Source organism: Erpetoichthys calabaricus, chromosome 16 (genome assembly GCF_900747795.2).
Source record: "Erpetoichthys calabaricus chromosome 16, fErpCal1.3, whole genome shotgun sequence".
NCBI lineage: Eukaryota > Metazoa > Chordata > Cladistia > Polypteriformes > Polypteridae > Erpetoichthys > Erpetoichthys calabaricus.
Genome location: NC_041409.2, coordinates 90,210,052 through 90,225,700, shown reverse-complemented (window position 1 = coordinate 90,225,700; position 15,649 = coordinate 90,210,052). Strand labels below are relative to the sequence as shown.

The window sequence follows — 15,649 nt, the reverse complement described above, 5'->3', positions numbered from 1 at the left end:
CTAGCTTCTCAGCCATCTGCCAATAGCGTCCCTTGTATGAAATCAACTGGGCAAACCAACTGAGGAAGCATGTACCAGAAATTAAAAGACCCATTGTCCGCAGAAATCCGCGAACCAGCAAAAAATCCGCGATATATATTTAAATATGCTTACATATAAAATCACAATTTAAATGACCGCTACGCACGCGTGTTGACTCGGCGACGCCCAGAGTAGAAAGAACGCGCTCCGGCCGCTCCAACCGCGCCATGCGGGGAGTGAGAGAGACGCCAATATCTCACACTCTCTCCCCCCTTAAAGAAATTAAATGGGTGCGAGTGAGACCACTGACCTCCCTCCCTTCTATTAGTTATAGGTTATAGTACGTTCGGCTTATCCATGAGTCCGGCTTATCTATGATACGATTTTATTTTAAAAATTCGTATGATTTTTGGTCTCCGGCTTATACATGAGTCCGGCTTATAGACAAGAACCTAGGGTAGTTCTTATGGAACTCTCTGCGTCTGAGATTAACAGCCATCAGGTGCTAGTATTTTTTTGACAAGTGGTCAACCACAGCTTCCTTGGAGGGAAAGTGGATGACCTTGGCTTGGAGACCCAATTTCCATGACCCCAGGAAGCTTTGTGTGACTGCACGCCTTGATGCTACTACTCCATCTCGGTTACTCATTAAATTTACAAGACTGGAGGGGGTTATGGGTAATCAACACTGCCTGGGGTTTCCATTCTTTTTTTAATTTACATTTTTCTTGGAAGTGTTGTTATGGGTTTAATTTGATGTGTCTTTTAATCTAATTTTAGTTTAACAAATAATTTGATCATAAGAACTCTTTTTGGGTTTAAGGTCCAAGGCCTGTCTACTTCACCATACTGCCTCCCTTTTAAATTTAAATATGCTTTTTTTGATAATATTATAAAGTTTGCCACATTGTGACATACTCCTAGGATTGTGCTTCCCTTCATTGTTTTCTAACACAATCTTATTGACACACCCGCATCCTTGATTTATAACAATCTCAATTTTAAATTCTGTCTTATGTGTAAAGGGCAATACGTTTGACTTTTTGTTCATACCTTTGCTTCCTTATAATTTATGTACAGGTCACAGATGACAAATTTGAATCTTGTGCGAATATTACTCTACAATAAATACTTTGTTTTAGAAAGTTGTTTCTTCTTAAACATGTTATTTACTTTTATGTGTAGTTACGTAAGTATGCTAGTTTTGGGCTGGGTGATGTGACCTTAAATCCATATCACATTTAAATTGATAACTATAAATTGACAGTAGGTTTAAAAACCCAACTTTTTTATGGGTGTTTATAACCGTGTTTAGTTGTCATGGCTTCTAGATATCTAACCATGACATCTCATGATATGCTGTAGGATTATGTTTTAAACTATTGAAGCTGTACTCGCCTCATCTCAGTGGCTTACAAATAATTCAAGGACATAATTCATGGAAATACAAACGAATTATGGTTATTTAACATGTATTCAATACCAGTAACGGCGCACTGCACGATAATGTGCAGTGAATACACTTGACTTGAGCGTTCCTAGTTTTCAAACTCTTTCTCTGTGTGTTTAGCATTCGTTTGCTCAGATGTTGATGTGCTTGCTGCTTCCTGAGCAGCTCTTCTTTTTTCCACCCTAGTGGCCCGCTTCTTCTCTTCTCTCATCGGCATCTTTTCGCGTTAAAACTGATTAAGTCAGAGTTTGTATTGCAGTTACTTAGTTTGTTTTCTTTAAATTTTCACTTAAGCTGGCACTTTGAAACTCCCTTAAGAATGATTTAAGATATGAAGAGGTAGGGGAAGTGGCGGTGAAGGTGGTAGGGAATGAGAACTGCGCCTGTACACATGCACCGCACGGCCGCCCTGCTGCCTGCTGGCGAGAGCTGATTGTACAATAAAATAAAATAAAAATAAAAAGAGGAATACCCTTGGAGGTCAATCATCACCCTGAAAGTGGATAGTAGACGTCACGTAGTATATGTGTACCAAATTTCAGGTCAATAGTTCAAACGGTGTGCGAGCTACAGGTGATTTAAAATCCTGGACAGACAAACGAACAGCCACGGTAGAATATTATATATAAAGATTAGGTGTCTAAATCTGCATACCTGACATTGTGTACGTTTTTGAAAATTTATGCAAAGTATGAAGGTGTCGAAAGGTAAGTGAAAGAGTTCCTGATTTAATAATAAAATTGACCTAATTGATGAGAGATCTGTTGTGGCTGCAAAATGACTAACTGATTTTAGCTTAGCAAATTATGTAGCTCAAAGTGCTTTACAAGATGAAGAAAGAAACATTTAATAATAAAATTAGGCTGAGTAACAAAGAATAAAGTAAGATCTGATGGCCAGGAGGGCAGAAAAAAAAACAAAAAAAAAAACTCCAGAGGGCTGGAGAAAAAAAAAATGCGCAGGGGTTCCAAGGCCACGAGACCACCCAGCCCCAACTCTACCTCACATAAATGATCTCAGTCAGTCCTCATGGTTTTCACGCTTCATGTGGAAGAATTAGATGATGATGATGGCCATGTGGACCTCTGGCCTTCAATTCATCAATGTCGAGACTGCATGGTTTTCCTGATCAGGTGGTGGTGGCGCAGATTGGCACCACAGAAAACCAGAAAAGGAAGAGCAGCGAAAGTAGGGGGCAGTATGGATTTTGGAGCCATGATAATAACGATAATTAAATGCATACACAGAATATCAGGGTTACACTAAAATGAAGCTCTGAGAAAGCCATGTTAAAATGGGTTTTTAGCAGTTTTTTTAAAATGCTCCACCGTATTAGCCTGGTGAATTTCAGTATAAATTCACTATAAAGTACACGCTCGTGTTCGGTATCTCTTTCCATCTGCATGAGTCTTTTGCATGCAGACTGGCATTGCTTGTGTTAAAGAGGGTGCTTTGGTGAATCATTTATCATTTCACCCTTCTTCAAACTTAGTTTTGTTTTATTTGGCCATGCACTCTTCGTAAGCCATGGTCAACAGACGTGAGTGATGAAACAAGTTACTTACAGTATGTTATGTTTGCTCACAGCAACATTTTTTTGAATTTACATTTGACTTCTGTTTGTTCAGTATTGTTGAAGCCAAAATGTGAGCAATCAACACTGCATTTTTTTTTTCATACCAGCTTTTCTTCATTTGTTTCTGCTGGGTTTCAGTGTTAGCGCTCATGTTTTCTTATGCCTGTCACACTTTTCGCTGCAATGATGAGCGATGGCTGAATGACTTGGAAGCTCTGGATTGGATGCAGTACTGAATACTGAATACAATACTGAAAGGATAAAGTAGGTGAGAGCTTTTACTGAAAATACCGATGTGAAGAAAATGAGTTTGGTGTGAGCTTCTTATTATCAGTATCACTAAATTCTCAGTGTATCACCTAACCCTGCAAGTATATTTACAGTACAATGAGCATTTAAGCTTTCAAGTTACAAGTACAGTCATATGAAAAAGTTTGGGAACCCTCTTAATTCTTTGGATTTTTGTTTATTATTGGCTGAGCTTTCAAAGTAGCAACGTCCTTTTAATATATGACATGCCTTATGGAAACAGTAGGATTTCAGCAGCGCCATTAAGTTTATTGGATTTACAGAAAATATGCAATATGCATCATAACAAAATTAGACAGGTGCATAAATTTGGGCACCCCAACAGAAATATGACATCAATACTTAGTTGAGCCTCCTTTTGTAAATCTAACAGCCTCTAGACGCTGTCCTCCTATATAGCCTTTGATGAGGGTCTGGATTCTGGATGGAGGTATTTCTGACCATTCTTCCATACAAAATCTCTCCAGTTCAGTTAAATTTTATGGCTGCCGAGCCATGGACAACCTGCTTCAAATCATCCCATAGATTTTCGATGATCTTCAAGTCAGGGGACTGTGACGGCCATTTCAGAACATTGTACTTCTCCCTCTGCATGAATGCCTTTGTAGATTTCGAACTGTGTTTTTGGTCATTGTCTTGTTGGAATATCCAACCCCTGCGTAACTTCAACTTTGTGACTGATGCTTGAACATTATCCTGAAGAATTTGTTGATATTCAGTTGAATTCATCCGACCCTCGACTTCAACAAGAGCCCCAGTCCCTGAACTAGCCACACAGCCCCATAGCATGATGGAACCTCCACCAAATTTGACAGTAGGTAGCAGGTGTTGTTCTTGAAATGCAGTGTTCTTCTTCCGCCATGCAAAGCGCTTTCTGTAATGACCAAATAACTCAATTTTTGTCAGATCAGTCCAAAGCACTTTGTTCCAAAATGAATCTGGCTTGTCTAAATGAGCATTTGCATACAACGAGCGACTCTGTTTGTGACGTGAGTGCAGAAAGGGCTTCTTTCTCATCACCCTGCCAGCCATACAGATGTTCTTTTTGCAAATTGCTCTGAATTGTAGAATGATGTACAGATACACCATCTGCAGCAAGATGTTCTTGCAGGTCTTTGGAGGTGATCCGTTGGTTGTCTGTAACCATTCTCACAATCGTGCGCATATTTAACAGGTTTAACAGCAACTGTGCCTGTGGCCTTCCATTTCCTGATTCCATTCCTTACAGTTGAAACTGACAGTTTAAACCTCTGAGATGGCTTTGTGTAGCCTTCCCCTAAACCGTGAGACTGGACAATCTTTGTTTTCAGATCTTTTGACAGTTGCTTTGAGGATCCCATGCTGTCACTCTTCAGAGGAGAGTCAAAGGGCAGCACAACTTGCAATTGACCACCTTAAATCTCTTTATATCTCATGATTGGACACACCTGTCTATTAACTTCAAGGCTTAACAAGCTCATCAACCAATTTGGTGTTATAAGTAATCAGCATTGAACAGTGACAGGCATTCAAATCAGCAAAATTACAAGGGGACCGACATTTGTGCTCAGCCAGTTTTTCACATTTGATTTAATTTCATACAACTAAATACTGCGTCACTAAAAATCTTTGTTCAGAAAACACTGCAGTACTCAGATGTTCCTAGGAAATGAAAGACATACCACTGTTATCTTTTTTTGTTGAAAGGAGAGTCAATTATTATGCAGGCTGAGAAGAGTTCCCAAACTTTTTCATATGACTGTATATGTAGAAGCACCAGAGTATAAGAGTTACTTATACATTTTCTCATCCTCCTTTTGCATTAATCGCCAAAGGAGTTTTACACCCACCCAGTATCTCAGCCTTCTTTTTACAAATGTCAGGGTGTGGTGTTACGACTGGTTCATCTTATACTTCTCGCTCTCTTTTGGATTTCCCTGCTTCCCTTATTGCTCTAATAATTGATTCCTAGGCAGACGGTGTCTCCTGCCAGTGTGACATCACCTAACATAAGAAGCGTTTTATCTATTGACCTCAGATACTCCCAGGTTAGGAGCCCGGGACACCTTTGCAGTAAATATGATATATTGTGCAGATGTTTTGTATTCATGTGGAAGTGTCACATCCGGGGATATAAATCTTACAAAGTGAATACAGCCTTTTCCTAACAGCCTCTAGCTCTCTTACGTTTTATTGCCCCTAGGGAGACCATAAGTTGCAAGTTTTTACGTTTCCTGTTGTGGACATATTTGTAAATAGAGAATATTTACAATGTTAGTTACAGTTTTTATTAGTTACAACCTCTGCCCCCTGCTGTCAGACTAAAACAAAAGTTGGACTTTTTTTTTGTGTGGGAAAAACACTACGGCTAATTACCAAATTTGAATTTCGAGAATCTTGGAAGATAATTTAAACAAAGGCCCTGGGCTCCCTTCACCACCTCTCCCTCCCCAGAGTGTCTGGGGTTGTAAAAAATTTTAGGATTCCTCTGGGATGCTCACTTATCCGACGGCTCGTGAAATGGCCTGTTTAGCATTAAATATTTCAATTTCAGAACCACCCCCCCCCCCCTTTCCTCTCCTTACCACCAATGGGTATCATATACTTGAAAGTATTCAATTAATGCATATTTTAGCTGCTAGGGACAAATTATTTTGTGTTAAAATGTTACTATTTAATGAAACTATGTTACTATAAAGCCAGCATTTAATTTCCAGATGCCGGCTGTTGCTTTAAACAGGACATGCTGCATGTGTTTATCACCCACATCAATTACCTTAATGTTGTTGGATGGAGAGCGCCAACAGATGGAAGACCAATGGGAGGCAGATTTGTATTTAAACTCCAACAACATTATATTCCTCTGAGGGCCATTGCCCATGTGCTGATTTCCTCTTGTTGAAATTCTCAAGTCTAGGCAGAAAACTGGAGGGAAGGACATTATGTGCCCAGTAGGCTGCTGGCAAAAGAGTAGTGTGCATGGCCAGAGTTGCGCAAGCTGGCGCAGTAAGTGTGCAAATTCATATTTAGCTTATGGCAGCCTTTTTGTCCTGTCAGTTTAATTAGAATGTATGCAGTTAGGTAAAAGATGTATTACAGCAGATATGGAAGTTAATTTTCTGTGAGTCAAGACTACATCTTGTGGAAAGCAGTTTTGTTTAATGTGTACAATAAATAGTGTGACTGAAGGGGCACCACCAAATAAGCTATCAATCAGTTACTCAAGTTAATATGTTTTTTATAAGAACTTACGTAAATTCACTTAATTATCTTATCCAGAGCCAACTGAGCATGGCATGCCAGACCATCAGAGGCTATAAACACACAATACGACTTTACGGCCCAATTCAGAATTATTCAGTACACGTTTACAGGGTATGAGATAAAACTCCACACAGACATCTCAAGAACATGCAAATGCCACTCAGGAACCAACTGGGCATGACATTCAAACCCAGGGCGATGGATCAATGAAGCAGCCAGTCTGACCAGTGTGTTAACATACTGCCCATATTAATACAACATCAGTGTGTTTTTGTTATTAGCAGAGTTTCTATATTATTTTTTCTATTGACACTTCTTTAAATTACAACACCATTACGAATCCCACTGTTCCTTCTTTTAAACCCAATTGTAAGAACAGTGATGGTTCAGCCCCCGTTAAATGTGATTTTAAAATTGGATAGAGGCAGATAACTTCTTTGTGTTCCTTGGAGAGATGGAAGTGTGGAGGCCCTAGTTTAAACCAGCCTTGTTGTACTGTTAGCTATTTTGTAGATTTAAGGAAAAAATACTAATTAATCTTTAATTTTGTGAAGCAGCTTCAAGTGAAGAATTTCATAATGTGGGAGGATGATTCAGAAGTTACATGTTTTAAGTGGTCCCAAGGAGGGTTTCATTTGCAGGTTTTCTGCACAGCTCCAGCCCTCCTGTGAAAACTATTTATATATAAAAAAAAAAAAAAAGAAGTAATTATCCTCTTTAATAAAACCCCTGTGTGCGTCCAGTGTCCGTGTGTGTGTCTTCTGGTGAAGTGCGCATGCGCGGGGCACGGTGCGATGCTTTCAAAGCAGATGCTTCAAAGGCCGCCTGACGCGTCACACAAGACAGAGAGGGCGGGACCTAGAAAATATCGTGCGGCCGATCCAATCGGATTTCGGTAAATGAGGTAAGACCTAAAACATAAAACACGAAAAATCCATACGGGTACTGAGACGCGGAGACCAGCTTCCCCATTGTTGTGCAAGTGTTCACTCTGAGGAACTTCTTGTTTTTTCGAATTGTAGTTTATGCATTCTGGCATCAACCCTAAGTAATAAAGACTTATAAATCTCTTCAACATATCTCATTTTATATTTTTCAACAGGTCAGGGCCTTCCTCCAACCCCCCATGGAAGGAATAGTACTGGAAACTTATGGGAGTGGGAATGCTCCAGATAACCGGGCAGATTTGCTGGAAGAATTTAAGAAAGCCACCGATCGAGGAGTCCTTATCATTAATTGCACCCAGTGCCTTCGTGGTTCAGTGACTGAAAGCTATGCAACAGGCAAAGTAAGTATTGACAAGTAATATTTACAATAAGTACAGTTTTTTTTAAGTGGTTACTTCAGTAATGGTGTTGGTCTACACATGTGGGCTTGTGAATTTCCCATTGGGATTAATAAAGTATCTATCTATCTATCTATCTATCTATCTATCTATCTATCTATCTATCTATCTATCTATCTATCTATCTATCTATCTATCTATCTATCTATCTATTATATAGTGCCTTTCCTATCTATCTATCGATCTATCTATCTATCGATCTATCTTGTCATGTGACTTTCTTAAATTCTGTGTATTTGGACAAGGCAGGCCGCTTTATTATTATTATTGCAGCACATGAAGTATCAGCAGCAGAGAAAATGCAATGATCAAAATAATTCCTTATGCCTGTTTGTTTACTTTTTGTATATGTCAGATCATAACATGGCATATTTTCAAAAATGAACACATGTATGAATCTTCTCTATGGAGCCGATTATATTTTTTAAGCCACCACCCCAATATCTGGAAATGACTGATTTAATATTGTATCATGTTACTTTAAATTGTACTCTTTTTACTTTGTAAAGCTCTTTGTGATTTTGTCCTCTGTGAAGTAGAGTCCAGTGCAGGTCACACCTTCAAGAACCATTTCTTATCCCCTACCTGCAGCAATAAACCACACCTGAACTGCAGCTTGGGCATAAATTTTAATTAGTCCTGCAGCTCAAGCTGACCTACTAATTTAAGGGAATACTCCACCCAAAAAAGATTTCTTTTTTTTTGTGGCTCATGTGCCCTATGTAGTTTATAGTGATATCAAAGAAACATTATTAATGTTAAGATAACAAAGTTTCTGATAGAATAGGCGTCAATGGCAACCAATGCTGGACAGCAGCAAATCATATAAAAAGTTCATGAAACATTGTCATATTACTCGTGTCGAGTTACCTAGTCGTAGTGTCACAGCATCCAAAACATATGTATTTTTTACAGAAATCTCTCTATTATAAAAAAAAATCTTGAGACAAGACTATTTCCAAGAGATTTTATCAAGTCCCACCCTCCTCTCAACCCTTTACGGTTAACGGCCCACGCCCACAGTCCTCGCACCTCACATTTGTGTGAATACGTTTGTCAGACACAGTTCCTGCGCTCTCAGCTCTTATAAATTTTTATGTTTCCCTCACTTTAAGTTCCCAATAAAAGAAGACTTATTATGTCCAAGTCGTAATGACGAATTTCATCCAGAAGGGTTATCAACAGAAGAAATGAGTACACGGGCAATCCTAGCACCGAGAAACAATGAAGTCAAACGAATTTATGTAAAAATTGTTGATTGGTTACACGGCAAATTGGTTAAATGCGTATCAATAGACTCTGCTGAAAGAGTTGGTAGTGATAGTGTGGAAGATGAAAACATCAACTTACAATATCCCATAGAATATCTACAACCGTTAACACCATCCGGTCTTCCACCGGCTGAATTACTGTTAATAAAAGGATATATCATAACTAGTCATTTAGCCCGTTACAATAACGGGCGCTAGAACAGTAGTGCATAAACATTAGTAGGAACAGTCTATATTAAATTGCAAGGGACTTTGACCTCATTCTTTTTGTTGGTCGTATTTTTCTTTCTTTCAGCCTTTCTTTTGTTGATGTTTACTTGCTGAGCTGACCGTTCTTCGTGGGCTGCCGCCGTGTATTGTGTGTCTTTAATTTTCTGTGACAGTAATACTGTCTTGTATGGCTCTATTCAATAAGGGCGCGCACAAAAAGGCAAGCTTCAAAAGGGCAACCTCAATTGAGCGCGGCACGCCCTTATTGAAGGAAGCCTGTGCGCGCTCTTATTGAAGGATACCGTCTTGTACGTCTGCTGGCTTGTACATCCACTGGCTTGTACGTCCATAATATACCTTTAATTTTCTCTGGCGGTAATACAGGCGTGCGCGTCGGTAATATGCCTTTAATCTCCTCTGACAGTAATACTGGCTTGTATGTGGCTGTAAAATGCGTCACTGCATTGTGTACCTTTAATTTCCTCTCGCAGTAATACTGGTTTGTATTTCCGTAAAATGCCTCTAATTTTCTCTGACAGTAATATCGCGCACTCCCCGTGCCCTGCTCATGTGCACTTCATCAGAAGACACCCACACACGGACACCTGGACGCACATAGGGATTTTATATATATAGATGTTATTGTGTAATTTATGTATGAGTGATGGGCTATGCAATAGGACAAGATTAGTTGTATTCAAAATTGGTTGAACAATTCTGACATGTAAAATTTTAATAGGCGACAAGAAAGGTAATGTAGTACATCTTCCGTGGAAAACATTAGACACCAAAGGAAATCTTGATATGCCCTTCGTATTAAAACGTTTATAGTTTCCCGTTAGAATAGCTTTTGCTATAACAATCACAAATCACAGAGACAAACATTCGAAAAAGTCGGTTTATTTATTAGAGAGAAAAAAACGATATTCACTCACGGGCAGTTATACGTGGCATTGTCACGATGTAACGCCAAACACAGAATCAATATTCAATGCGATATTGACAAAAAGTTAATTCCAAATATTGTTTTTACTGAAGTTTTACAGTAAAAGTGTAAGTTTAAAAGGTATTTGCATGTTAATTTCAAAGCCAAACAGAACAAAAACATATAACGCAACAAATACCTCTAACGCAACATGAAACATAATTTTCTTTCAATTTATTACATTTTACTATTTTTTACTATGGTTAATTACTCGCTGTAATGTAAAATAGTTAGGTCTATTATGCATGTGCAACAATTCCCATGAAAATAACAATCTGTTTAAATTGTACATCTGCTTCCCCATATGCAAGCGGCAGAGCTGCAAAGTGGTTAGCATGTAGCGCCCGCACGGAAGTTGACGAGTGAAGCGAGCAGGAGGCAGAGCCCATCCCCCCAGTATTATTAAATAAACCGTTTCCGGAAAACACTCTCATGAGGGAAAGTTGAATGTATGCAACAGTTTGTTTGTACAACGGCCTGTGGAAGAGGTTCATAGCTCTTTATGCTGTACATCAGGGGTGTCGAATTCTGGGACTGGAGGGCCTCAGTGGCTGCATGTTTTCATTATAACCCCTTTCTTTTCCCCTCATTTTAATAGCCCCGTTTTTAAGGTTTCTGTCCTCTTAATTGATTCTTTTCTTCATTACATGGCAGCCAAACAGAAATGAGACATGAAACGAGCCAACCAATGACCAGCTAAATCGGGGCTTCAAACTCCAACCAATTTCACTCCAACCAATTTCTTAATGAGAAGTCGATTCTTGCTGTTCTATAAACCCGTTATTTAATTCCATGGCTTGTTGATGCTTTCATTCTACCACAGCAGACATTTCCAAAACTGTTGATTTTCTGTTTTTTCTAAAGAACATCAACAAAATGTTTTGGTGACCTGAGAGATCAACCTTACTGAGGCCTTCACCTGTCTTTATTTTCACATATTGTGTGATGGGCACAGGTGAGCTGGTCATATGGATTCTTGTTTGGTGTCTTGTTATTATTTGGCTGCTAATTAAGTAAAAAGAAACAAATAATGGGCCTGAGTCCATCCATCCTCTTCCGCTAATCCGAGGTCGGGTCGCGGGGGGCAGTAGCTTGAGCAGAGATGCCCAGACTTCCCTCTCCCCCGGCCACTTCTTCTAGCTCTTCCGGGAGAATCCCGAGGCGTTCTCAGGCCAGCCGGGAGACATAGTCCCTCCAGCGTGTCCTGGGTCTTCCCCGGGGCCTCCTCCCGGTTGGACGTGCCCGGAACACCTCACCAGGGAGGCGTCCAGGAGGCATCCTGATCAGATGCCTGAGCCACCTCATCTGACTCCTCTCGAGTCAGGCCTGAGTCAAGTTTATTAAAACTAAGGCAAAAGAAGTTAATTAGCAGCAAAAACAGGTCACTAACTAAGAAGATGGTTAGAATGAAAACCTGCAGCCACTGCAGATATCCAGGACCAGAGTTCAGCACCTATGCTGTACAACATATTGTAAGAATTTAGAATTTCAATTTAACTAAACTCTCAAACCTCTCTTTACAGGTCCTCAGCAATGCAGGATTGATAGCAGGGTGTGATATGACTCCAGAAGCAGCCCTTGCCAAACTCTCATATGTGCTGGGAAAGAACCATCTGAGTGTGAGTGAGAAGAGGAAGGTAAGCCACTAGATGAGGAGACAAAAGTCAGACTTCTGATTCGCATCATGCCAACATGGTCAGGGTTATTTCAACTATGCAACTGGTCTGCCCCTCAAATGAGAATTCTACTAAGGGCCCATATTAATAATAGGCCAGTTTCTTTCTCCCACGGAACTTTCTTCAAAAGTTATTGCTGTAAAAAGATGTACCAGTCCATCAGACTGTCGATACTGACACTCTTACTGGTCTCTCAGAAAATCTTGTGGCCTTGGAGAAGGAGACTACTGCCAATTCTAGCTCAATATATACATAAGGCATTAGCTGTTTGCTGCTTTGTGCCCAAACTGCCAGGTTTGAGAATGTTATGTTACATTCTGATATGTTATATGCTATAATATTATGCTATTATATAATTCGTTACATTCTGATACATTGTACGTTGTGCTAGTTTTCATAAATACATTCATTCTGAAGCCATCTTAGTCAAATTCAGTGGCAGAGTATTCCAGCAGCACTGGGCCCAAGGTGAGAAACAACGCTGGAGAGGGTCAAGTTCATCAAATAGTACACATATGCATACCCACTCTTTCTTACACCTGAACCAGTTTAGTGTTGCCATTTAACCTAAGCTGCATGATCTTGGGATGCTGAAGGAAAACTGGAATGCCGAGTGCAAAAGCCACGCAGTCATAGGAAGAATGTGCACATATTACAGAAACAGTTAATTCAGTATGAATTTCAAAAACAGGATGATGCATACAGGAATTACCAGCATTAAGGGCTATGCTACCATATATAAAATTTATTATTGAGGTAGTGAAGTGGTACATACCACAGCAGTATAAATAATTGTTTTATACCTGGGACCTTGTGAAGGGCCTTCCAAATTAAAATTCACTGTGCAAAAGCATGGAGCTTCAGATTTTGTTGTAACCTCTCAGTTGTATTACCCAAAATTCATACAAAAATATAAACCAATTCTGCTTTTTGGTATTGGTAATTTGCCTTTGGAGCAGTGCTTCTTATAAAAAAGTGCAATACATTCTTACATTTTTTAAAAAATACATTCAACGTGTAAACTGTCTGAATTTAGAAAATGGAGAAAAGGTTTATGATATCAGAACTTTTTCTACCTGCATGAAGAAGAGATTTTGACCTTTGTGTACGTAAGACATATTTCAGAATGTAAGACAGTAACTCTTTTGACAAGGCCCTTGGATAAAAAAAATATTTTGAAAGAGATATAGTTAGTTGCTATGAATACTGGAGGTACTCCACCTTGATAATGGATGGCTGCCTATCCAGTTTTTCATTTCCACTTGCCCCTTAAGGCTTATCTCTCTTCCTTGTCTGGATTTAAATAACTTTGCTGGCCTCACAGACTTGTCACCAGGTGTATTCAAACTTACTTTTGAGAGATGCACTTGTGGAAGGGCCTACCTAAATGGTTATATAGGAATCCTAGAAGATGAGTGGATTTAATATTACAGGTTCTGCTAACTCTTAAATGTGTCGTTGTTTCCTGTGTGACATGCTAATTGGAGGAATTTGGTAAAGTTAACATTCCAGAAGCTGACAAACCTGTACTTAAAATTCAACAAATGCCAGTAAAGGGTGGGGGTTTTTATGTTGTTGTTTCCACAATTATGTTTTTTTTTTTTATTATTAATAAAACAAAGAGTAGCATTGATTGCTTTTGTCTTTATGATCCAGATGCTGAGTGAAAATCTCCGGGGAGAAATGAATGCTCCATTGCGGGGAGCAACCTTCTCCCTAAGGGACAGCCGATTCATTCAGATCATAGCCAAGTCTCTGAGTGTCAGCTGCAAGGAGGTAAGTGGAATCTGCTCATGGATGGCACCTTGTCAGTCCATTTCACTGGTTGCTCGTCCCCTGCACTTTCAATTTACACAAAGACTCAGTTTATGTATAGTGACCTAGTAACTTAACATAACTCACCCCATTGCACATGTAATACCTGAACTGTTCATGATTCAAGTGTTATTTATTTATTTATTTTTTATCACTTTCTGATTCTGCAGGGAAGGCACCGGGATTAGTACTGCTTACTTACAATACTTGGTGCTTGAGCTTGAGTCTTGAATGGGTCATATTTTAGTTAGGAAATTACTCTGTCAACGACTGCTTTTGTTTTGCTCCAGATTCGTCCATTTCTGCATTCATTCAAAATATTTTAATGTTAGCTTGATTGGCATCTTGAAATTTGCCCTGGCACAAGTGTACCCTGGCAGCCCATCCACTGCTGGTCCCTGTGGTATTATATCAGACAATAAATTACATGTGTGTGAATAGGTGTGCGTGTGTGTGTGTTTGCTTTGCACTCTCCCTCACTATAATCTGTCATCTTTGGGGTGAAAGCTTTAGATTTGTCAAAAATTTCGATCTCCGGTTTTCAACGGATCTCGACATTTTAGGGTCCCCTGATACCAAAAACAACAATATCTCGATGACGGATGTGTGTCTGTCTGTGTGTGTTTGTGTGTCATAGTTTCCTGAGGACGGTCTAGAGTTAAAACTACTGGACGGAAAAATCCCAAACTCGAAACTTAAGTCTGTTATGAGATGATGATCTGCTGATTAGTTTTTGAGCCAAATCGTGCAAGAGAACGAGGTACTCTAGAGGAACCATCAAATGCCATAATTCTGCAATTAATTATGAATTCTTCTCATCAGTTGTTATTGTAATGATCTATTTTATGATCAGAAAGATCAGCATCAGAGCAGTAAATAATTAGTGAAATGTTATAGAATAGTTTGGGTAACTTGGTTCGCTCATAAGCGATACGTAAAAAGGCACTCTTCCAGTTCTATGGCATCTAAACAAGAAAGCATGGGTACTGTGAATATTGCTTGAAGATTGTTTCACAACTTATTTTTGTTCTGCAGTCAAACAAACATTGGTTTCCGAATAATGACAGAAATTTGAACATTTTAATCCTATTAGACAATTCACCTTCCCATCCTAGTACTATGACCGGAGACATAAATGAAAATTTTAATATTGTTCTACTGCCATGCAACATAACATCATTATTACAGTCAATGGACCGAGGAGTCATTGCTGTGTTTAAAGCATAGTACTTGAGGCAAACCCTTTTGTTAAGCTGTAAGGACTATGACAAGAGACATTGCAATAACCTTGACAGAATTTTGGAAAAATTCATATACCAAAAATTGCTATTGAAAACCTTGGTGTATCGTGATTTGCAGTAAGAGCAAGAAGTATGCAAGCTGTATGGCAGCGTGTTTTAGCACACTGTGGAAACAACCTTGCAGAATATGAAATGCAACTTAAAAAACTTTCAGAAAATCTTGTACAACTTGATCTTGACAATTTCAGTGCTACAGATGTGTGCCAATACATTGTATTCCATTCAGAAGAGTTTCATCATCATGATGAAACTCTTCTGCAGCCTATATACGAAGACGAGGAAGAAGAACAAGATGAAGCTGTCTAGGGGCCTACAAGAGAATTTTCATGAAATGAACTCTCTGTGTTGTTCAGGAAGGTTGAAGATATTTTTGGATTTCTTATGAGCACTGATCCTCACATCGAAAGAAGCTCTCAAGTTCAGTACACTATACAAAATGATGTTCAT

General features: G+C 39.2%; 1 protein-coding gene across 1 annotated transcript in view; it reads left to right on the top strand.

Annotated features, from left to right (window-relative positions):
- aspg (asparaginase homolog (S. cerevisiae)) overlaps window positions 1-15,649 on the top strand; it is a 158,554-nt gene that overhangs the window by 89,045 nt on the left and 53,860 nt on the right. Inside the window, exons 9-11 of the mRNA XM_028821645.2 lie at window positions 7,702-7,887; window positions 11,934-12,047; window positions 13,743-13,862. Of these exons, the coding sequence (XP_028677478.1) occupies window positions 7,702-7,887; window positions 11,934-12,047; window positions 13,743-13,862 (420 nt within the window). The remainder of the gene's footprint in view (window positions 1-7,701; window positions 7,888-11,933; window positions 12,048-13,742; window positions 13,863-15,649) is intronic.